The sequence below is a fragment of the Panulirus ornatus genome, chromosome 23, assembly GCF_036320965.1.
Source record: "Panulirus ornatus isolate Po-2019 chromosome 23, ASM3632096v1, whole genome shotgun sequence".
Lineage (NCBI taxonomy): Eukaryota > Metazoa > Arthropoda > Malacostraca > Decapoda > Palinuridae > Panulirus > Panulirus ornatus.
In genome coordinates, this window is record NC_092246.1 from 24,244,315 (window position 1) to 24,268,355 (window position 24,041).

Consider the following 24,041-nt stretch of genomic DNA (forward strand, 5'->3'; position numbering starts at 1 on the left):
TTAAAGTGACAGAGTATCTTTAAATTTTAGGGAGAATAAAAAGATGTTCTGGAAGGAGGTAAATAAAGTGCGTAAGACAAGGGAACAAATGGGAACTTCAGTGAAGGGGGCTAATGGGGAGGTGATAACAAGTAGTGGTGATGTGAGAAGATGGAGTGAGTATTTTGAAGGTTTGTTGAATGTGTTTGATGATAGAGTGGCAGATATAGGGTGTTTTGGTTGAGGTGGTGTGCAAAGTGAGAGGGCTAGGGAAAATGATTTGGTAAACAGAGAAGAGATAGTAAAAGCTTTGCGGAAGATGAAAGCCGGCAAGGCAGCGGGTTTGGATGGTATTGCAGTGGAATCTATTAAAAAAGGAGGTGATTGTATTGTTGACTGGTTGGTAAGGTTATTTAATGTATGTATGACTCATGGTGAGGTGCCTGAGGATTGGCGGAATGCGTGCATAGTGCCACTGTACAAAGGCAAAGGGGATAAAAGTGAGTGCTCAAATTACAGAGGTATAAGTTTGTTGAGTATTCTTGGGAAATCATATGGGAGGTTATTGATTGAGAGGGTGAAGGCATGTACAGAGCACCAGATTGGGGAAGAGCAGTGTGGTTTTAGAAGTGGTAGAGGATGTGTGGATCAGGTGTTTGCTTTGAAGAATGTATGTGAGAAATACTTAGAAAAGCAAATGGATTTGTATGTAGCATTTATGGATCTGGAGAAAGCATATGATAAAGTTGATAGAGATGCTCTGTGGCGAAGGTATTAAGAATATATGGTGTGGGAGGCAAGTTGTTAGAAGCAGTGAAAAGTTTTTATCGAGGATGTAAGGCATGTGTACGTGTAGGAAGAGAGGAAAGTGATTGGTTCTCAGTGAATGTAGGTTTGCGGCAGGGGTGTGTGATGTCTCCATGGTTGTTTAATTTGTTTATGGATGGGATTGTTAGGGAGGTGAATGCAAGGGTTTTGGAAAGAGGGGCAAGTGTGCAGTCTGTTGTGGATGAGAGAGCTTGGGAAGTGAGTCAGTTGTTGTTCGACGATGATACAGCGCTGGTGGCTGATTCATGTGAGAAACTACAGAAGCTGGTGACTGAGTTTGGTAAAGTGTGTGAAAGAAGAAAGCTGAGAGTAAATGTGAATAAGAGCAAGGTTATTAGGTACAGTAGGTTTGAGGGTCAAGTCAATTGGGAGGTAAGTTTGAATGGTGAAAAACTGGAGGACGTAAAGTGTTTTAGATATCTGGGAGTGGATTTGGCAGCGGATGGAACCATGGAAGCGGAAGTGAATCATAGGGTGGGGGAGGTAGCGAAAATTCTGGAAGCGCTGAAGAATGTGTGGAAGTCGAGAACATTATCTCGGAAAGCAAAAATGGGTATGTTTGAAGGAATAGTGATTCCAACAATGTTATATGGTTGCGAGGCGTGGGCTATGGATAGAGTTGTGTGGAGGAGAGTGGATGTGCTGGAAATGAGATGTTTGAGGACAATATGTGGTGTGAGGTGGTTTGATCGAGTAAGTAATAATAGGGTAAGAGAGATGTGTGGTAATAAAAAAAGTGTGGTTGAGAGAGCAGAAGAGAGCGTTTTGAAATGGTTTGGTCGCATGGAGAGAATGAGTGAGGAAAGATTGACCAAGAGGATATATGTGTCAGAGGTGGAGGGAACGAGGAGAAGTGGGAGACCAAATTGGAGGTGGAAAGATGGAGTGAAAAAGATTTTGAGTGATCGGGGCCTGAACATGCAGGAGGGTGAAAGGCGGGCAAGGAATAGAGTGAATTGGAACGATGTGGTATACCGGGGTCGAAGTGCTGTCAATGGATTGAACCAGGGCATGTGAAGCGTCTGGGGTAAACCATGCAAAGTTCTGTGGGGCCTAGATGTAGAAAGGGAGCTGTGGTTTCGGTGCATTATTACATGACATCTAGAAACTAAGTGTGAACGAATGTGGACTTTGTTGTCTTTTCCTAGCGCTACCTCGCATACATAAGGGGGGAGGGTGTTGTTTTTTCATGTGTGGCGAGGTGGCGATGGGAATGAATAAAGGCAGACAGTATGAATTATGTACATGTGTATATATGTATATGTCTATGTGTGTATATATATGTATACGTTGAGATGTATAGGTACGCATATTTGCGTGTGTGGACGTGTATGTATATACATGTGTATGTGGGTGGGTTGGGCCATTCTTTCGTCTGTTTCCTTGCGCTACCTCGCTAACGAGGGAGACAGCGACAAAGCAAAATAAATAAATAAATAAATAAATAAATAAATATATATATATATTTATCTATCTATATTTTGCTTTGTCGCTGTCTCCCGCGTTAGCGAGGTAGCACAAGGAAACAGACGAAAGAATGGCCCAACCCACCCACATACACATGTATATACATACACGTCCACACACGCAAATATACATACCTATACATCTCAATGTACACACACACATATATATATATATATATATATATATATATATATATATATATATATATATATATATATATATATATATATATTTATCGAGGATGTAAGGCATGTGTACGTGTAGGAAGAGAGGAAAGTGATTGGTTCTCAGTGAATGTAGGTTTGCGCCAGGGATGTGTGATGTCTCCATGGTTGTTTAATTTGTTTATGGATGGGGTTGTAAGGGAGGTAAATGCAAGAGTCCTGGAAAGAGGGGCAAGTATGAAGTCTGTTGGGGATGAGAGAGCTTGGGAAGTGAGTCAGTTGTTGTTCGCTGATGATACAGCGCTGGTGGCTGATTCATGTGAGAAACTGCAGAAGCTGGTGACTGAGTTTGGTAAAGTGTGTGGAAGAAGAAAGTTGAGAGTAAATGTGAATAAGAGCAAGGTTATTAGGTACAGTAGGGGTGAGGGTCAAGTCAATTGGGAGGTGAGTTTGAATGGAGAAAAACTGGAGGAAGTGAAGTGTTTTAGATATCTGGGAGTGGATCTGTCAGCGGATGGAACCATGGAAGCGGAAGTGGATCATAGGGTGGGGGAGGGGGCGAAAATTTTGGGAGCCTTGAAAAATGTGTGGAAGTCGAGAACATTATCTCGGAAAGCAAAAATGGGTATGTTTGAGGGAATAGTGGTTCCAACAATGTTGTATGGTTGCGAGGCGTGGGCTATGGATAGAGATGTGCGCAGGAGGATGGATGTGCTGGAAATGAGATGTTTGAGGACAATGTGTGGTGTGAGGTGGTTTGATCGAGTAAGTAACGTAAGGGTAAGAGAGATGTGTGGAAATAAAAAGAGCGTGGTTGAGAGAGCAGAAGAGGGTGTTTTGAAATGGTTTGGGCACATGGAGAGAATGAGTGAGGAGAGATTGACCAAGAGGATATATGTGTCGGAGGTGGAGGGAACGAGGAGAAGAGGGAGACCAAATTGGAGGTGGAAAGATGGAGTGAAAAAGATTTTGTGTGATCGGGGCCTGAACATGCAGGAGGGTGAAAGGAGGGCAAGAAATAGAGTGAATTGGAGTCATGTGGTATACAGGGGTTGACGTGCTGTCAGTGGATTGAAGCAAGGCATGTGAAGCGTCTGGGGTAAACCATGGAAAGCTGTGTAGGTATGTATATTTGCGTGTGTGGACGTGTGTATGTACATGTGTATGGGGGGGGGGGCCATTTCTTTCGTCTGTTTCCTTGCGCTACCTCGCAAACGCGGGAGACAGCGACAAAGTATAAAAAAAAAAAAAAAAAATATATATATATATATATATATATATATATATATATATATATATATATATATATACACACACAGACATATACATATATACATATGTACATAATTCATACTGTCTGCCTTTATTTATTCCCATCGCCATCCCGCCACACATGGAATAACAACCCCCACCCCCCTCCTGTGTGCGAGGTAGCGCTAGGAAAAGACAACAAAGGCCCCATTCGTTCACACTCAGTCTCTAGCTGTCATATAACAATGCACCGAAACCACAGCTGCCTTTCTACATCTACACAACTTTCCATGGTTTACCCCAGACGCTTCACATGCCCTGGTTCAATCCATTGACAGCACGTCGACCCCGGCATACCACATCATTCCAATTCACTCTATTCCTTGCACGCCTTTCACCTTCCTGCATGTTCAGGCCCCGATCACTGAAAATCTTTTTCACTCCATCTTTCCACCTCCAATTTGGTCTCCCACTTCTCCTCGTTCCCTCCACCTCTGACACATATATCCTCTTGGTCAATCTTTCCTCACTCATTCTCTCCATGTGACTAAACCATTTCAAAACACCCTCCTCTGCTCTCTCAACCACACACTTTTTATTTTCACAAATCTCTCTTACCCTATTATTACTTACTCGATCAAACCACCTCACACCACACATTGTCCTCAAACATCTCATTTCCAGCACATCCACCCTCCTCCGCACAACTCTATCCATAGCCCACGCCTCGCAACCATACAACATTGTTGGAATCACTATTCCTTCAAACATACCCATTTTTGCTTTGCGAGATAATATTCTCGACTTCCAAACATTCTTCAAGGCTTCCAGAATTTCCGCTACCTCTCCCACCCTATGATTCACTTCCGCTTCCATGGTTCCATCCGCTGCCAAATCCACTCCCAGATATCTAAAACCCTTTACTTCCTCCAGTTTTTCTCCATTTAAACTTACCTCCCAGTTGACTTGATCCTCAACCCTACTGTACCTAATAACCTTGCTCTTACTCACATTTACTTTTAACTTTCTTCTTTCACACACTCTACCAAACTCAGTCACCAGCTTCTGCAGTTTCTCACATGAATCAGCCACCAGCGCTGTATCACCAACGAACAACTGACTCACTTCCTAAGCTCTCTCATCCACAACAGACTGCATACTTGCCCCTCTTTCCAAAACTCTTGCATTCACCTCCCTAACAACCCCATCCATAAACAAATTAAACAACCATGGAGACATCACACACCTCTGCCGCAAACCTACATTCACTGAGAACCAATCCCTTTCCTCTCTTCCTACACGTACACATGCCTTACATCCACGATAAAAACTTTTCACTGCTTCTAACAACTTGCCTCCCACACCATATATTCTTAATACCTTCCACAGAGCATCTCTATCAACTCTATCATATGCTTTTTCTAGATCCATAAATGCTACATATAAATACATTTGCTTTTCTAAGTATTTGTCACATACATTCTTCAAAGCAAACACCTGATCCACACATCCTCTACCACTTCTAAAACCAAACTGCTCTTCCCCAATCTGATGCTCTGTACATGCCTTCACCCTCTCAATCAATACCCTGCCATATAATTTACCAGGAATACTCAATAAACTTATATACATATATATATATATATATATATATATATATATATATATATATGTGTGTGTGTGTGTGTTTGTGTAGACTCATCAGTATAACTCCCTTCCTTAACCTCTTTAGTTCGAAGACACGGTCTTTAAGCACGGCGATACGCCTCAAGCAGAGTCTCGGACCGTACTGCATGACGGTAGGTGTTGTGAGTATCATGGCCTGGTCTTTGAACTGACTCTTAAGAGTCAGTTTACTTGGTCAGTTCATTACAGCTAAAAGTCAAACCGTTGTGCTGAAAGGTCATACCGTCCCGGTCAAGGACAGTACCTTCGTTTTAAAGGGGTACTACGTGAGGCTACATAACACAATGACATCAATGTATACTGAAACTATCTTGTTGAACGAGTCAAGACTTGACTGGAGTTTCTGTCAAGCGTATATCATGCCCTCAGCTGGTCACATGACACATGGATGGAGCAGGAGGGAGGGGTGTACTCACAGGCGTGGATAATGTGGTAAATACAGGGCTTGAGCTGCCTGCCGACGTCATTGTTAGCCCAGCAGAGGAGGGAGCCATAGTCGAGATGTGTCCTAGGGGTGTAGGAGGCCTGGCTCTTGCCGTTACCCACCACCCAGAACTTGCTGGACGGGATGTCTACCACCTCGGAGGAGCTGTTGAAGGCCCACCTGCAGAGGAAGTGACAAGAACACAAACATCATCAGAAACTTATGTTCTGCTAAGCAGTAAAGTCGTAGCAAGGATACAGGAGTACGTTCACTATGAGGATACAGGAGCACAAGCTCAGCAAGGATACAGGAGTACGGTCACTATGAGGATACAGGAGCACAGGCTCAGCAAGGATACAGGAGTACGGTCACTATGAGGATACAGGAGTACAGGCTCAGCAAAGATACAGGAGTACAGGCTCAGCAAGGATACAGGAGTACGTTCACTATGAGGATACAGGAGCACAAGCTCAGCAAGGATACAGGAGTACGGTCACTATGAGGATACAGGAGTACAGGCTCAGCAAGGATACAGGAGTACAGGCTGAGCAAGGATACAGGAGTACAGGCTCAGCAAGGATACGGGAGTACGGTCACTTTGAGGATACAGGAGCACAGGCTCAGCAAGGATACAGGAGTACGGTCACTATGAGGATACAGGAGTACAGGCTCAGCAAGGATACAGGAGTACGGTCACTATGAGGATACAGGAGTACAGGCTCAGCAAGGATACAGGAGTACGGTCACTATGAGGATACAGGAGTACAGGCTCAGCAAGGATACAGGAGTACGGTCACTATGAGGATACAGGAGCACAGGCTCAGCAAGGATACAGGAGTACAGGCTCAGCAAGGATACAGGAATACGGTCACTATGAGGATACAGGAGTACAGGCTCAGCAAGGATACAGGAGTAGGGTCATATGAGGATACAGGAGCACAGGCTCAGCGAGGATACAGGAGTACGGTCACTATGAGGATACAGGAGCACAGGCTGAGCAAGGATACAGGAGTACAGGCTCAGCAAGGATACAGGAGTACGGTCACTATGAGGATACAGGAGCACAGGCTCAGCAATGATACAGGAGTACGGTCACTATGAGGATACAGGAGTACAGGCACTGCAAGGGTGGTCTCCCACCACAGCCAAATCAGAAAGGTTCCCCATCTACCAAGAAAGGCAGAAGTGGTCCTCACCTGTAGTGTGTACACATTCCACCCAGACTCTGTGTTTCCCCTGCAGCTGAGCAAGTCAACAACGTCTCTTGTTACCCGAGAGAATAATATAAGATATTATGGCACATGAGTTTAGAAAACTTCGAGAACCAGAGGGAGGAAAGGGCAACAAAGGCTATCTCTATGGACTTCCTGAGTTCTGAGTCCTGACGTCGTATCATCTTCAGGAAAAACACAAGAGATGTCGTTTGTTTTATCTCAAGGTGAGATAGTGTTGTATGGGGCTGAGTTTTAATTAGTCATACCTGAAGGAAGTAGGTTCTGGGTGGGCCTCAACACTGCAGGTAATGTTGAGTTCCTCGTGTTTTCCTCCGCCATACACAACCTTCTGGCCTTCCCGACAAAGTGGAGCGACTGTTGGGGCAAGAGGATGTTATATCTGCATCTTGTATCAGCTCATTATAAGTTTTTATATTTCTTCTTTAACTCGATAGATTGCAAGGTTCTCCTTTGATGATGCTAGAAAGATTTATTCTATAGATTTTTACAACTAAGAAATTATGACTGATTAAACCAATTCCAGATAAACACTATAATTCCCTCATACTTTGATGACAAGGGAAAAATATATATAAACAGTTTCACTAAAATGAAAAAATCCGTTTGAAATTAATTATCCTGAATATTCATAATCAAAACACTATTCTTTTTTTCCTAAACCTGATTGACATATATCACAAACACATGCAAAAAGTAGAAAACTAAATACATGTAAGTCATGTACTACTCAGTTCTACATGTATTGTGTCAAGTACTCGAAGCGTTCTGCTCTTCAGAACACGGAGAATCAATACTGGGCAACCCCCCCCCACTGTTCAACTTCCTCCCAGTAACCCCGCCCCACTGTTCAACTCCCCCCCCCTCCCACTGCGACCCTGAGCCCTGCTCCAACACCCTCACAGCAGGAAGACACACACTATGCAAGGCGTTTTCGAAATGTAATATGAAATGTATAGCGACACCGGTGCCTGCAACGCTATGAAAGTTGATCATGGGAATTCGTAGATGGAGAGTGAAGGGTAATACAAGTCATCAGTGATGGCTACATTCATCAAAATATATAAGAAGGAGAGAGGAAGAACACAGTATTCTTACTGTCATGTGGAAGGTTAATATCAACCAGGCTTCAGTCACTCGTCAACCGTTTCCAGTGATCTTGGACAACACGTAGTCTAATAACACTTGAGATTACAATAAACAAACATACTACAAGAATCAACAAATAAAGTCGGGACTGAAGGAGACTGAAATTGAGGGAAATACAGAAAATGTATACCCTACAGACGTGGAGGTGATTGGTTTACAACTCCAATCTAGTTGGAGAGGTCTCACATGTATGCTGTACCTGCCCAGGAAAACCTCACATGAATCCAATTGGTTCGATGGTGTTACGACGGTGACTTTCAGACCTGGTGTGTGCCTGACCTATAAGCTATGAAACTGGAGGTGCAGTAAGATGGGCGGTAAGACAGACCGATATTCTGAACGTACATTTGACGCTGAGCTGGACGGCGTTGGAGCTGCCGATACCGTGGAGGTTGGTGGCTGAGCAGGTGTACTGGCCTGAGGAGGGACGCGTCACCCTCTGCAGTACGAGGCTTTGGTTACTCTGGATGACCCCGGCAGAGACGTTGTGGGTCAGCTCGTCACCCTGCGGTATAACATAGGTCTCGGGTCACTCTGGGGGATGCTAGGGTGGTTGGAGTGTTGGGACTCTTACTGTGAAGCCATATGTGTTGCTGGGGTGTTAGGACTGTTACTGTGGGAAAATGTCAGTGTTACTGGCCTGATGTTACTGCTAATGTGACATAAACGGACCAAGATTGAATGGATGTTGCTGGTGTGATGTAAGTATTGTTTAGTAAGGATATGTTTGAGACTATGAATTATCTGTCTGCGGTAGAGTGACGAAGAAATACATATAGACAAACACACACAAATATAAAGCATAAAAAGACCACTAGATTAGGAATCCCTGAAGCTCTGTGGCTAGTCAGTAGAATAGGGAGACTCACATTGTGGAACCACTGGACTTTGAAGACTCTGGGGTTGGCTTTGATACCACACTCGAAGTACACGTCGTCCCCTTCCTTGATGTCTTCCATGTCCAGGTTGTGGCCGGCCGCCAGGGAGAGTCGTGGAGTGTCTGGATGGGTCAGAGTGTACGATGTAAGTAAACAGAGTTAGTAATAACTTAAAGTAATGTAAATAAAGTCAGTACTGGCTCACTTTGATGGAAGTAGATTTACTGCTGGGTGGCTGAAAATGTAAGTATGAATGCCATAGCTCGAGTTGATGTCATTACAGTGAAGAGCAGGTGACACTGAAGTCAACATCGTTACTACAACATTAACTGACGTAGGTGAGTTCATACTGGCTCAGTGATGTCCGTAGAGCTGTTACTAACTCGATCCGATGACATTACAGATAGCTCTGGCTCCACCTGTGTAAACACGGCCACATATACTAACTCAAACTGGCATGAATGGAATTTTAATTTAACTAGAACTAGAATCAGTACTCGCTCAAATATTGTAGGAAGAGTTAATACTGCTCACACTGACGTAAGTACAGACATTTCCACTTAGTGCTATAAGTACTTACACTTATACCATCTCAAACTGGCGTAAAAAAGCAACACTATAAATGTGATGTTTTGAGAAACAAAACCATGATGGCATTTATGGATGATGTGAAAAAAACCCTCAGGAAAGTAAGTGACCTAAGTAGCAGACATAATGACCTGACCAAAGGGAATGTATCTGATGACCTGACCGAGGGAACATATGATGGATTAACTTCGGATCAAAAAACAATATCATTTAAAATTGAGGTGGGATGATGATAAGGCCAGACAAAATATTAATCATTACCGCTTCTCTTTTCATAAAAATATTTGTCATCAAGGAAAAACTACAGATTTGAGGAATAAACATATGATTTATACTTAATTGATACGTAAGTCCATGCAAGGTTATCAAAACACGAAAATGATTATGTGAAACTGCGATATGAAGAAAATGATTACAAATGTGACTGAAGACGTGGGTCACATAGATGTGATGCCTCTGGTAACCGTTACGTTAAGAACAGAATAGAGACGTGGATCAGTAGCGACCATGTCGTGAGGATGACCACTGATCAAGGACTCAGGTTGGGAGTTCAGGTCATCATGTTCGAGGTTGGTCTGTGAGATCAGCAGCCTCAATACACTCTCCAGGCAGGATGTGGTAGTGTCAGTTATCACACCAATGGTCTGGGACAAGAGTAGTGACGTAGGAACATATGTGTGATAACTACATCTTACATCCTAGCTGCACACGCGTTCATACAGATACACATAGTCAGTTGAGCTCATATGACTTCTGATGCTCAGATGTACTTGGTTACTTTTCTGAGCGGAGTGAACGGGAAACTGAGAAGCATGGCTAAGTTTTGTCAAAGTTAAAACCGATTTAATGAAATTAGTGATCAAAGAATGAGGCAAAGGAGGTTTGTACGTCAGCACCTACGTACATCTGAGGACAGAACTGATGACCTGCTGGAGATCCCTCAGGATGGAGGGATTTTGGTGACGACAAACCACTGCCATGGAGGACGTGTCCTGCTTCATCCCTCGAGGTAAGCCGAAGATCCATATGATCGGTAATCTCATCAAGCTTGATTAAAATCGTAGCTGATCAAAATAAAAGCCGGGGAAAGGAAATTAATCTCCGGAACAAACTGAACTTGTGAGTCTGTACTGCTCCCTCATCCACCATCCCCACCCACCTTCCTGAGCTGGACCAGGGCTTTATCATAATGGTTTTCTTCTATTTGACTTCACCAAACGTGTTCTTTGATAGTGACGTCATCATACCTTCCCTACAACGACTAACGTGACCTCACTAACAGATGACATCCACTGGAAACCTGACAGGGTACGTCCCACTGGAAACCTGACAGGGTACGTCCCCCAAGATTCACGTTGCACGTCTCCGTAGGAATGTTAGTGCACGTCCCACCACTAGGGATCACGGTGCAAGCTCCTCCCCTGACCAGTACTCACAGTACACGTCCCCTGACCAGTACTCACAGTACACGTCCCCTGACCAGTACTCACAGTACACGTCCCCTGACCAGTACTCACAGCACACGTCCCCTGACCAGTACTCACAGTACACGTCCCCTGACCAGTACTCACAGTACACGTCCCCTGACCAGTACTCACAGTACACGTCCCCTGACCAGTACTCACAGTGGACGTTGAGTTTCCTGGTGTCCTCTAGGACGGCCGCCGGCACCATGGGGTTCTTGGCGCGGCAGGAGATGTAGGCGTCGTGGTCGGCCAGCGTGGGCGTCAGGTACAGTGTAGACCGGCTGACGTTCCCCTCGTGGAACACCTGCAGGAGGGGCAGAAAGAGGTGATGCAGGAGGGGCAGCAGATGACCTAGTGGGTGTGTCAGGGATAGAAAGACGCCGAGGAGTGTGCATGTATGGTGAGGTATGATGGGAATGTACATACACAGTCAGGTATGATGAGTGTACACATAGAGTGAGGAATGATGAGTGTACACATAGAGTGAGGAATGATGAGGACTGTGCACATACAGTGAGATATGATGAGGAGTGTACAGATATAGTGAGGTATGATGAGTGTACCCACAGTGAGGAATGATGAGAAGTGTATACATACAGTGAGGTATGATGATGAGTGTACACACAGTGAGACATGATGGGGAGTGTACATGTACATACAGGTTAACATAATCTTCGCTAACACTGTTGGACTAACATTCAGAAGTTAATTAATTTTTTAATGTGACATTAAATATGATTATACATATCATAAATCATATCAGCAACCATGTTTACTCTTTTGAAATGGATATATATATATATATATATATATATATATATATATATATATATATATATATATATATATATATATATCATATATATTCCTATGAGTACACGGAGAAATGAAACACGATAAGTTCCCCAGTGCACTTTTGTGTAATAATCACACCATCAGGGGAGATACAAGAGAGAAATATAAGTCAGCTGATATACAACGAAGAGACGTAGCTAGGACGCCATTTGGTAAACAAGTGATTATCCAAGACAGACAACGAGCGTATCATAAACTTATGTGGACAAGAAGAGGAATTATTTACAAATATTATCAACACTAAAGCTATCGAATTTGTATAGACCTTCACTAATATTAAGGTTATAAGTCTTTGTGTATTCAATAATAGAAGATTCAATGTGATTATTACACGAAAAAGCACGTGGGAACTTGTGTTTCATTTCCCCGTGGACTCCTAGAAATATACTTGATCACGCGCAAAATTGTAATCCTTTCCAATTCTTTACTTTGTTACAAACAATTTTAATAGAAACGAAAGTTCTCCGTTGTCTGTATTCTGGTATTTGGAACCTTTTAAAAGAACTAAATACATTTTAAGCGAGTTTTGGAATTCTAATTTTATCTCATTAAAAGGAAAATTTTCTTTTGGTATTTCGAAGGGAAAGTAGCTTACGTCTCCTTTAATATACAAGCCTCATTAGAGATCAAATATTCATCATTAATATCATCCGGATCGTCGCACTCAAACATGAAAGGTACATGTGTGGTGGTAAATATCAACACTAAAGCTATCGAATTTGTATAGACCTTCACTAATATTAAGGTTATAAGTCTTTGTGTATTCAATAATAGAAGATTCAATGTGATTATTACACGAAAAAGCACGTGGGAACTTGTGTTTCATTTCCCCGTGGACTCCTAGAAATATACTTGATCACGCGCAAAATTGTAATCCTTTCCAATTCTTTACTTTGTTACAAACAATTTTAATAGAAACGAAAGTTCTCCGTTGTCTGTATTCTGGTATTTGGAACCTTTTAAAAGAACTAAATACATTTTAAGCGAGTTTTGGAATTCTAATTTTATCTCATTAAAAGGAAAATTTTCTTTTGGTATTTCGAAGGGAAAGTAGCTTACGTCTCCTTTAATATACAAGCCTCATTAGAGATCAAATATTCATCATTAATATCATCCGGATCGTCGCACTCAAACATGAAAGGTACATGTGTGGTGGTAAATATCTTATTTACCACCAGGAGTTGATTCCTTGTCTCCTGTACCTCAGACATAGTGACACATCTGGCTCTTGGGTAACTCACGCCTGTCTTCCAACACTCACTCGCTGGTGAGGGCTGAGTGGCTTGCCAGTTGACTTACAGAAGCTGAGTTACAGAAGGGCAGGTAAAGGGTTTAATTGCTCGCTTGGTGAATTACAGAGAGCTAGTGAAGAGTGAGTGGCACGCTAGGTGAGTAACATGGGGTGGGTGAAGGCCTTGTGGCTAGCGAGATGAGTTATAGGTGGTTGATGAGGACTGAGTGGTTATCCAGGTGAGTTACAGAAGGGCTGGTGAGTGCTTAATGCCTCATCAGGTGAGTTACAGAGGAGTTCGAGAGGGCTTAATGGTTCAACAGGTGAGTTACAGAGGCTGGTGAGGCCTGGGTGACGCACCAGGTGAGTTACAGATGCTGGCGGAGTGACTCACCTGACTCTTGGTGTCTGTCATGAGGAGTCCATCCTTCCACCAGGTGATGGTGGCCGTGGGCCTCGAACCCGAGGACTCGCACACGATGGCGTACCTCTCGCCTTCAGACAGGCTCTCCACCGTGCCCAGGATCCGCACGTCCAGTGGAGGGACTGCTCGGGAGGGAGTGGAGGGAGGGACGGGCGGAGGGAAGAGATGCATTAATGGAATGTGAGATTATTTCAAAATAATATGACATGTAAGGCGCATGACCTCGTCAGGTGAGGTTAAAGTTGTCGCTCGAGGGAGCACACGGAGAGACCTGATGAAAACCTCGAATTTTCTAATCAGTTTGATAATGTTAACAATGAACACTCCCTTGTGAGATGATATTAAGAATTTTAACAGTGAACACTCCCTTGTGAGATGATATTAAGAATGTTAGCAATGAACACTCCCTTGTGAGATGATATTAAGAATGTTAACAATGAACACTCCCTTGTGAGATGATATTAAGAATGACAACCAGAGGTCATAGTATGGAGGAAGACAGCCAGAGTTCAAAGTATGGAGGAAGACAGCCAGAGGTCATAGTATGGAGGAAGACAGCCAGAGTTCATAGTATGGAGGAAGACAACCTGAGGTCATGGTACGAAGACAACCTGAGGTCATGGTGCGAGGGAAGAGGACTAAAGATTATGGTCCGAAACTTCTTAGAAAATATGTCGAAATGTATTTCTTTTGTATGAGAATATTGGATGACTGGATGGTGAGTTATGAAACAGTAAACAGTACAATAAAATGAAATATAGAAGTTTACATAGCTATATAATGGTAGATCAAGTTCTCGACAAAAATCCCCACTGGTATAGAATCTCTCTCCCGTAGTGTGCCAACAGGTACTTACAGACACACATACAGACAGACATCAAAATAATCAACTCTACCAAGTTGTAATGTGGAAGTAATTGATAAAAAGCATTTAGTCAGATACGTTCTTTTTTCGTAAAATATGTATATATATATATATTTTTTTTTCTAATGGCGCAAAAATAGTCTAAAAAATACAGTATCGTTAAAAATTAACAAAAAAGTCAGAAATGAAAATCTTTGTTGTCAAAAGTAATGATCGTTGTATTTTGCGAGTTGGGAAAAATCATTTAGAAACGTACACACAGTCTATCTATCTATCTATCTATCTATCTATCTATCTATCTATCTATCTATCTATATATATATATATATATATATATATATATATATATATATATATATATATATATATATGTATATATACAGTATATCCATAAACAGGTGGAGATAACTGAATGTTCGTTGTAACCAGGATGAAGGAGGAAGGGAGAGGTAGGTGCTAATTTTGAAGAAAGAAGCCTGGATGATCTGGGTCTAAGTTGAAGAGGAATGAGTATATGGTCTGGTGATGTTAACCTGGTGAAGCCTGAGGTTAGTGGGAGAACAAGAACGAAGAAAAGAGAGGCACGTTTCATGAGGAACAAGTTGGGAAACTGAGTGAGAGTGTATGGGAGAGTAAGTTCACAATGATCGTGAGTTGAAGTGGATCAGAAGAGGTGGATGATAATAATAGTTTATGCACCTGGAAGTTAGGGATGTGAAAACGAAAGAAATATCATTTGAGAAGAGTTGAATGAATATTTAGGCAGTTCTGATGCAAGAAAACGAATCCTGTTCTTATCCAAACATAAGTGGAGAGGACAAAGAGAACGGGGAGATTACATTAATTGGAGATGAAAGTAGGGAATGAAAAATATTTTGATCAAGGCCTAAAAATTCAGGAGGGTGAAAGGCGTGCACAAGATAAACTGAACTGGAACGATGTGTTATACTGGGGTCGACGTGCTGTCAATGGGCTAAACTAGGGCATGGGAAGCATCCGGGGTAAACCATGGAAAGGTGTGTGTGGTCTGGCTGTGGATAGGGAGCTGTGGTTTCGGTGCATTACACATGGCAGCCAGAGATGGATGTGAGTGGATGTGGCTTTTCTTCCGTCAATTCCTTGCGCTACCTTTATATAGCGAGGTAACGTTCCAAAACAGATGACTGAGCTTTAACAGGAAAGCTCCTCACTTGGCCTCCTTCTCTGTTAGTAATTCTGTCTGCAGGTATACATGCACAGCAGTACTCACATCCCTGTGAGGTGGTACTCACAACTCATGTCGAGAGTGACGGTGGCGGCGAGGGGCACGGATAGGTTGGAGTTGGAGGCCTGGCAGGTGAGGACGCGGTAGAGGTAGTCCCTGGTGAGGGAGGACAGACGGAGGGTGTTGCTGGTCATCTCTCCACGACGAACCTCGATCACGTCGTCCAGCAGCTTCTCCTCGTGGAACCACGACACGTTAGGCCGAGGACGACCTGTGGGGGAGGGAGAACCAGCGCCCAGGACCGGGTGTTAGAGGTCGTTGTAGTGTGGGACTCTGATGGCAAACAGAAAAGGAGATTTGGGTGCTTACCTTTTATACCTGAGGAGGACACAGCAAACTAACTCGTTTGGTTTACTTTCTTACCTTTTGATTATCTCAGTAATATCTTCAGTAATTATGATGATAATTTTCAGGAAGGTAATCACCTCGTTAGATCTGCTTTAAACTTTCGTTTACAAATTCCAGTTTTATTTGCGTAAGTGTGATGATCTGTGGAACTACATTAGCTACAAATGATTCAGGTCTACATAGCTGGGTAATTTTCCAGATCATTAGTTATTGATTACTTTGTGCACGTAATTAGTGTTCGGTATAGATAATTGTAAATTTTCTTGTTTCATTAAAAATAATCATGCAAACAAGTTCTAGTTGATTACGTGGATATAGTAACAGTGGAGATGACAATACCACACTCCACCGCTGTAGTGAATGTTAATCATATTGCTTTATCAATATCATTTATCATGTACTAATCTTATTACACACACAACTGTCCTAATAATCAAATACTTAACATTATATATATATATATATATATATATATATATATATATATATATATGTGTGTGTGTGTGTGTGTGTGTGTGTGTGTGTGTGTGTGTGTGTGTGTGTGTGTGTGTGTGTGTGTGTGTATTTCAATTTTGCTTTTAATTCGTAATCAAAAGTTATCTAATCCAGTTAGTTAATAACATCACCATGAATTATCAATCACTTTGCCAGTTTATAACATTTGTTATAAATTATCAGCCAACCTTTCAGATTATGATATATTTTCATGAATCATAAATCACCTTTGTCAGTTCATAACATCTGTCATGCATGATTGTCAACCTATCATGAAATAATCATGACTCATCAGTAACCACACTCACTTCATAACATAATCATGAACTGTCAGTCATCGCGGCGGATTATATGATAACCATCAAAAATGATCGGTCAAGCTGTGGTTTCTAAAATATCTTTATTGATTATTAATCAACTTGTCAGGTTATACCTATCCTGAATGAACGATCCAGCTGTTAATCTATAACATTACATTCAGGAATCATCGCTCGACCTGTCTTTTCTTGATCATAATTATCTGTCATACTTCAGTTTATTTTTATACCAGTTAATACATCATACCTCAGTTTATTCTTATACCAGTTAATACATCATACTTCAGATTATTGTATACCAGTTAATACATCATACTTCAGATTATTGTATACCAGTTAATACATCATACTTCAGATTATTGTATACCAGTTAATACATCATACTTCAGATTATTGTATACCAGTTAATACATCATACTTCAGATTATTGTATACCAGTTAATACATCATACTTCAGATTATTGTATACCAGTTAATACATCATACTTCAGATTATTGTATACCAGTTAATACATCATACTTCAGATTATTGTATACCAGTTAATACATCATACTTCAGTTTATTTTTATACCAGTTAATACATCATACTTCAGATTATTTTTATACCAGTTAATACATCATACTTCAGTTTATTTTTATACCAGTTAATACATCATACTTCAGTTTATTTTTATACCAGTTAATACATCATACTTCAGATTATTGTATACCAGTTAATACATCATACTTCAGATTATTGTATACCAGTTAATACATCATACTTCAGATTATTGTATACCAGTTAATACATCATACTTCAGATTATTGTATACCAGTTAATACATAAGGAAAGATTTCTATCTATTAACCATTTACAGATTCCTCACAAACCTGGTCATTTACTTGTGTTGACGGTATACATAGGAAGGAAGGAAGGAAGGATAACAGATGATAGCAGAGCGCCCCACAAGCGGGTTATATGTAAATATCTTTTTACCAGTAAGTCAGACTGACGGCAATTGTCAGTGCGATGTTAGCTGGTCTACAGAAAACAAATATTTGATATTTTGCAAAACATTCTTTGAACGTCCTCGTGTGTGCTGGCCTGTGTGTTGGTTCCATGCTCTTAAACATGTGCCACCACACAACTTCTCTACACTTGTGTTTACTGTTTGTATTCACAGTTGCATCACTTAGCTTCCATCATCCATGCACTGTTCTGCTACATCTTATATCACAAGTTTCTTCCTTAATTTCTAGTTATGGCCACTGGGTGCCCTACGTGCGCATCTTCAGAAGAAATGTTCACTGTCAACGTCACCAAATCACGCTACACTCTTCTCTCATCCACGATGGTTTCTAACCTTCCACTATAACTCAGAACTTCTACATCTGTTACCATCTCGTCCTGTCATCCTCTGGACGGTCGTTATCAGTTTGGTGTTACCATGGCAGCGATGACGTATCTTCTGAAACATTATCTAGCACGGGCCGTGGGTAGCTTGAGCCTTATGTACGTTATAAATACGATCTTTTTTCTTCTTTCACAGTCGTCCACCGTCTCCCGCGTTGGCGAGGTAGCGCAAGGAACATATGAATAAAGGTCGTATTCGCTCACATCCATTTTCCAGCTCTCATGTGCAGTGCACTGAAGCTACAGTACCTGCACACAACCAGGTTTACAGACCTTTCCATGGTTTATCCAGGCCGCTCCGCATTTCCTGGTTCAGTTCAATTACAGCAAGAGGCCCCCTGTATACCACATCGATCTCGTCCACATCTTCCTCTCTCCTGTAGGTCTATACCTCAACCACTCAAAATATTTTTTCCCTCCATTCTTCCACTTCCAGTATGGTCACCCTTTTCTTGTTTCCTCCACTTCTGACACAAGTATCCTCTTTGTCAACCTTTCCTCACTTTTTTCTCCATATGTCCAAACTATTTCAGCACACCTTCTTCGAGTCTATGAACCACACTCTCTTTATTACCACACATCTCTCTTACCCCTTCATTACTTACTCGATCAAACCACCTCACACCACGTATTGTTCTAGAACATTTCATTTCCAACACCTCCACCCTGCGCCGCACGTCCTTGTCTATAGCCCGTGCCTCGCATCCATACAACATCGTTGAGACTATTATATCTTGAAACATACTCATTTTCCAGCTCCAGATAACGATCTACCTTTCCACACATTCCTCAGTGCTGCAAGAACCTTCACCCCCTCACTCACCCTGTGACTCACTTCCACTTCCATGGTTCATATGGCGGCAGATTAGGTATAATGTCGAATCTCCAATCCCTTCGACAGAAATTACTGCAGCTTATTTCCAGTTACGTTATTCATATCGAGGTCATCTTCTACTGTGTTCCATCCGCAGTACTTGGCATTAACTCAGTTTGCATTTCATACACCATAAATCAGACCAGCTTGGGAATTTTTCCAGGTCCCCTTGTAAGTTGATGTACTCTTCATCATTCGCACTTCTGGCTACCATAATCCACAAAGATACTCAGTCAAGCGTCCAATCATTCATTAAAATTCTGCTGTTTTTGCAAAGAGCTCCTCTCGTTGCTTCATCCTGATGTTCACCGTTATCATTGATTACTTGTTCTGGTCCGTTACATTATTTGGAGATCTAAAACGTATGACCACCACTGTACATATCTTCACTACAGTTCTTCTGCCCATCACGAACTGGTTGACAAGGCCGCTAATCAATAAAGACATTGTTTTCTCTCATTAATGGGTTAATGTTTCTCTTCCTTTATATCTTAACGTCCTTGTTGTTGTCATGTGGTAATCATTACTTTAGGACAGGCAAAAGTTAAACCCTTTAATAAGTTTTGTTTCCACAACTCTTGCTGTATCAACTCGTTTTTCCTTATCCATGACTTGAACTAAAGCTCTTTTGCATTTGATACCAGAACATCCTGACAGTAGCATCAGTCAACGTTCTTGACCTCTCTGAAGTAGCAGTAGTAGTAGTAGTAGTAGTAGCAGTAGCAGTAGTAGTAGTAGTAGTAGTAGTAGCAGTAGCAGTAACAGTAGTAGCAGTAGTAGTAGTAGTAGTAGTAGTAGTAGTAGCAGTAGTAGTAGTAGTAGTAGTAGCAGTAGCAGTAGTAGTAGTAGTAGTAGTAGTAGCAGTAGTAGTAGTAGTAGTAGTAGCAGTAGTAGTAGTAGTAGTAGTAGTAGTAGTAGCAGTAGTAGTAGTAGTAGTAGTAGCAGTAGCAGTAGTAGTAGTAGTAGTAGTAGTAGCAGTAGCAGTAGTAGTAGTAGTAGCAGTAGTAGCAGTAGTAGTAGTAGCAGTAGCAGTAGTAGTAGTAGTAGTAGTAGTAGCAGTAGCAGTAGTAGTAGTAGTAGCAGTAGTAGTAGTAGTATCAGTAGTAGCATTAGTAGTAGTAGCAGCAGTAGTGCTGTTTTAATTTCGAACTTCTTTTAACGTTTTCCACTTCTTGCCTGCTGACAGGATACTTCTCTCTCTTGTTCTTGTGTCAGGCTGGCACTTCTGATGAATACTCTGCTGAAGTTCTCCTTGTTAACAAGTTCCTCAGTCTACTTAAACTTCCCCTGATTACAGCACCCGACATCAGACGTAACCATCACTGGTTGTCCTAACATATCTTATCAGTTTTTACAATGCTCTTTTCTTTTGTCTCAGATATTCCATTGGGCGTGTCTATAGCCACCAAGAGTCTTTTAATCGGTATTGTTTTCTTCCTCTTCTTCTCATCTTTGGCTGGATCATAGTAGGATTGTAGCATTGATTCATCAGCCACTCAATCATTCTCTTTATTGATTTTCATTTTGACGTACATGCTCTGCTCTGAACACACAGCGCTTTCCTCAGTCCTTCCTGTTCCTTGAAGACCTCACCAGGTACGTCTTTCAATTCATTTGAGTTTGTTCAGTACTGGTAGGAATACTCGTGAGGCATCATCTCTTCGACATTCTCTAACATATTTTAAACTACTGTATGTAATCTGTAATTTGCTTTATTGTTATTGACATCTATTCTATTCACCCATTACTCTCATACTATAAAAGTGTGTGTGTGTGTGTGTGTGTGTGTGTGTGTGTGTGTGTGTGTGTGTGTGTCTGTGTTACAGGAAAACTTTTTTCCCTTTTTACATTTGTAAACATTGTCAACATAATCTTGATATATCATACAGTGCAAAAAAGTAGTTAATCAGACTTTTGTGTTTCATGTTAATCTTGTCCTGAACTCCTGCCTCTCCCCTCGGCCAGGAGATGATGTGATCATGGTTACATTATTACTATCCCTACGTGTGATTACCATCACAACCTGCACTGATAATTACCTAGTATTCTACGTGTTATGATTGTCATTGTTGGCGATAATCACTTTTTTCCTTATAATTTGCGATTCATGTGATAATGATTATCGTTCCTGCCTGCGATTATTATAGTTTATGATATTTATAGTGAAATTATCTTCACATATCAGAGCAGATGACTGGCAGAACTACTCTCAATTGTGATAACTGCCATTACTACCTCTTGTTTGTGTTAATTAATGTGAAAGCTTGATAATCATCAATCCTTACTGCAACGATAATTGCTTTCCCTATCTTTGCTGATAATTGCTTGCACAAATTGTGCAGGTAGTTACTGTCTTCATCTACTGTGACATCTATCGAACCCATCTTTCGTAATAATTGCAGTTCCTATCTGAGGGGATAATTACTATCCCAACCCAGTGTTATAATTCCTCTACTCATCTGCTGAGATAATTGCTATCCCTGACAGTTGTGATAATTGCTATACACACTCGTTGTAATGATCAGTGTATCCTTACAGTGATAATCATTATGTGTCATAACTATCATACCCACACGTGATAATTACCATGATAATTTGCAAGGATAATCACTACCGCTGTTTGTATTGGTAATGAACTACTTTCCTCTAATAATTTCCCTTGTGCACACAAGGGAGAAAAATATATATTTCTACCACAAAGACGTAATGATTATCATCATATACATCTATATACCAGACAGGTTTTAGTCATGCTAGCGGGCACTAGAACACTTACATATATGCTAATGAAATGCAAATGACTTGAGCGTCATGGAGCCAATTATCCTTGTTTGGGTAATGAGGAGTTGTTAGGTGGGGTGGCGTGGGGTTGAGCCCCCGAATGCTGGATGTAGTACATACGAGTGTGAAGGGCGGCTACAATTGACTGTTAGAAGCCATAGAAAGTTAGCTATTGAAATCATTGTGGCCCCTAACCGAGCTATTTGTCATTTCCTTGCGTCACAGGGACCCTATACAACGCATAATACAACTTTTCAGCAATAACGGCCCCGTATCAAGTGTGATATAATTTTAGTAATCATAGTGGACCCTTAACCAGTACAATATCATGTTTTCCCTGGCAATCACCCTAACTGAGCATCATACAGAGTTCCAAATATACTATTATTTCCTCAAGTGTTGTAGCGCAAGTGAAGACTTATTAACTTCTATTGCCACTTACTGAGCTTAGAATAAGGCCACCATGGCACTCATAACGATATCTCCAAAGTTACAATAGTTCCTTAATGAGCATAATGTCTACTTCGCGTTCAACGATGGTCCAGTATACAACTGTCTTATTTGCTACTAACACCCCTAACTGAGCATCACATGTTTCTCTATACCAGTGTCCCCTACAAAACATCATACTACCCCCTAAACCACAGTAGCTCCTACATGAGCACATTATCTTCTACTGCACCTCACTTGCCCGCTACCAACAACACCAGATTTGCCCTTCGTCAAGCATATTATCATCCACAGCGACAGAGTAACCCCTGCACGAGCATATTATCAACCGCACCAGAGTAGCCCCTGGACGAGCATATTATCGTCCAAAGCACTAGAGTAGGCCCTGCACGAGCATATTACCATCTACAACACCAGACAGCCCCTGTACAAGCATAACAACGTTCGGCACATGAAAACATCTCTACCACACCAGGAAAGGTTTTCCAACAACATAACATCATCTAGTAGAGGTAGAGCGGTTTGTGAACCAGCACATCATAGCATTCCCTTACCGTCAAGTGAACAGTAGTCAAGGAAAATGGTGGCTTGCTGAGATTTCTCAGTAATCTGGAAATTTACTCAAATTATCGTATTAGCGTGTTTAGCGAGGGTTCAGCGAGTGTTGTGTTATTATTAGTGTTATTTATCCAGACATGTTGTCCTGCTGTGACCCTCACCACCATGCTGCTCCACATGTCTCTATCACAGAGCCTGGTGGAAACTAGTCTTATGACTATGAAATGTTGGCTTTCTGTGACTGAGGCTAAACAGCCTCGCAAACTCGTAGTCAAGTTCACGCCCCAGAACGCCTAAATCAGAGCATGATGCAGTTGCCAACTTTTACCCCAGAAGTTTATGAATAGAAGACTAAGCCAGAGAGAACATGTCCGGGTATGGGGGAGTGAGTGAGTGGTCATGGGTATGGGGGAGTGAGTGAGTGGTCATGGGTATGGGGGAGTGAGTGAGTGGTCATGGGTTTGGGGGAGTCAGTAGTGTTATGGCTACTTTTATACTTACGACCAAGTTTTGTGAAAGGGCGGGACCAGCGCGTAGCGCTCGCCACAGGAATACCTAGAGTTACGAACAATGAGTCGCATGCTTTACCAGTCAGTTGCAGAGAGAGAGAGAGAGAGAGAGAGAGAGAGAGAGAGAGAGAGAGAGAGAGAGAGAGAGACAGAGATAACAGCCCACTACATAAAACCATACTTTATTCAGTGGTAATTACAAGGATCAACACTGAGAATAACAAAGGCAGATAAACAGAACATTAACTGGCAAAGTTTATACTCTTTTATGTGGGTATTGTGTAGCTTTTGTGGGGCTTTTATGTGACTACTGAGGAGGTTTTGTGTGGCTTTTATGTGGCTATTGTAGAGCTCTTGTGTGGTTATTATATGGCTATTGTGGAGTTGTTGTGTGGCTGTTCTACTACTATTGTGGAGTTGTTGTGTGGCTGTTCTACTACTATTGTGGAGTTGTTGTGTGGCTGTTATACAGCTATTGTGGACCCCTCATGTGGCTATTGTGCACCTTTTGTGTGGATTTTTATGTGGCTATGGTAAAGGAATCTTTATGTGGCTATTGTGGAG

General features: G+C 41.7%; 1 protein-coding gene across 2 annotated transcripts in view; it reads right to left on the reverse strand.

The window, feature by feature from the left end:
* The window catches only part of LOC139756938 (uncharacterized), a 461,695-nt gene that overhangs the window by 19,738 nt on the left and 417,916 nt on the right, over nt 1–24,041 (reverse strand). For both annotated transcript variants that reach the window (XM_071676885.1, XM_071676883.1), the window contains exons 5-11: nt 15,759–15,962; nt 13,593–13,744; nt 11,272–11,416; nt 9,050–9,180; nt 8,526–8,685; nt 7,280–7,388; nt 5,792–5,979 (exon numbers count right to left, since the gene is read on the reverse strand). In XM_071676885.1, coding sequence (XP_071532986.1) covers nt 5,792–5,979; nt 7,280–7,388; nt 8,526–8,685; nt 9,050–9,180; nt 11,272–11,416; nt 13,593–13,744; nt 15,759–15,962 — 1,089 coding nt within the window. The remainder of the gene's footprint in view (nt 1–5,791; nt 5,980–7,279; nt 7,389–8,525; nt 8,686–9,049; nt 9,181–11,271; nt 11,417–13,592; nt 13,745–15,758; nt 15,963–24,041) is intronic.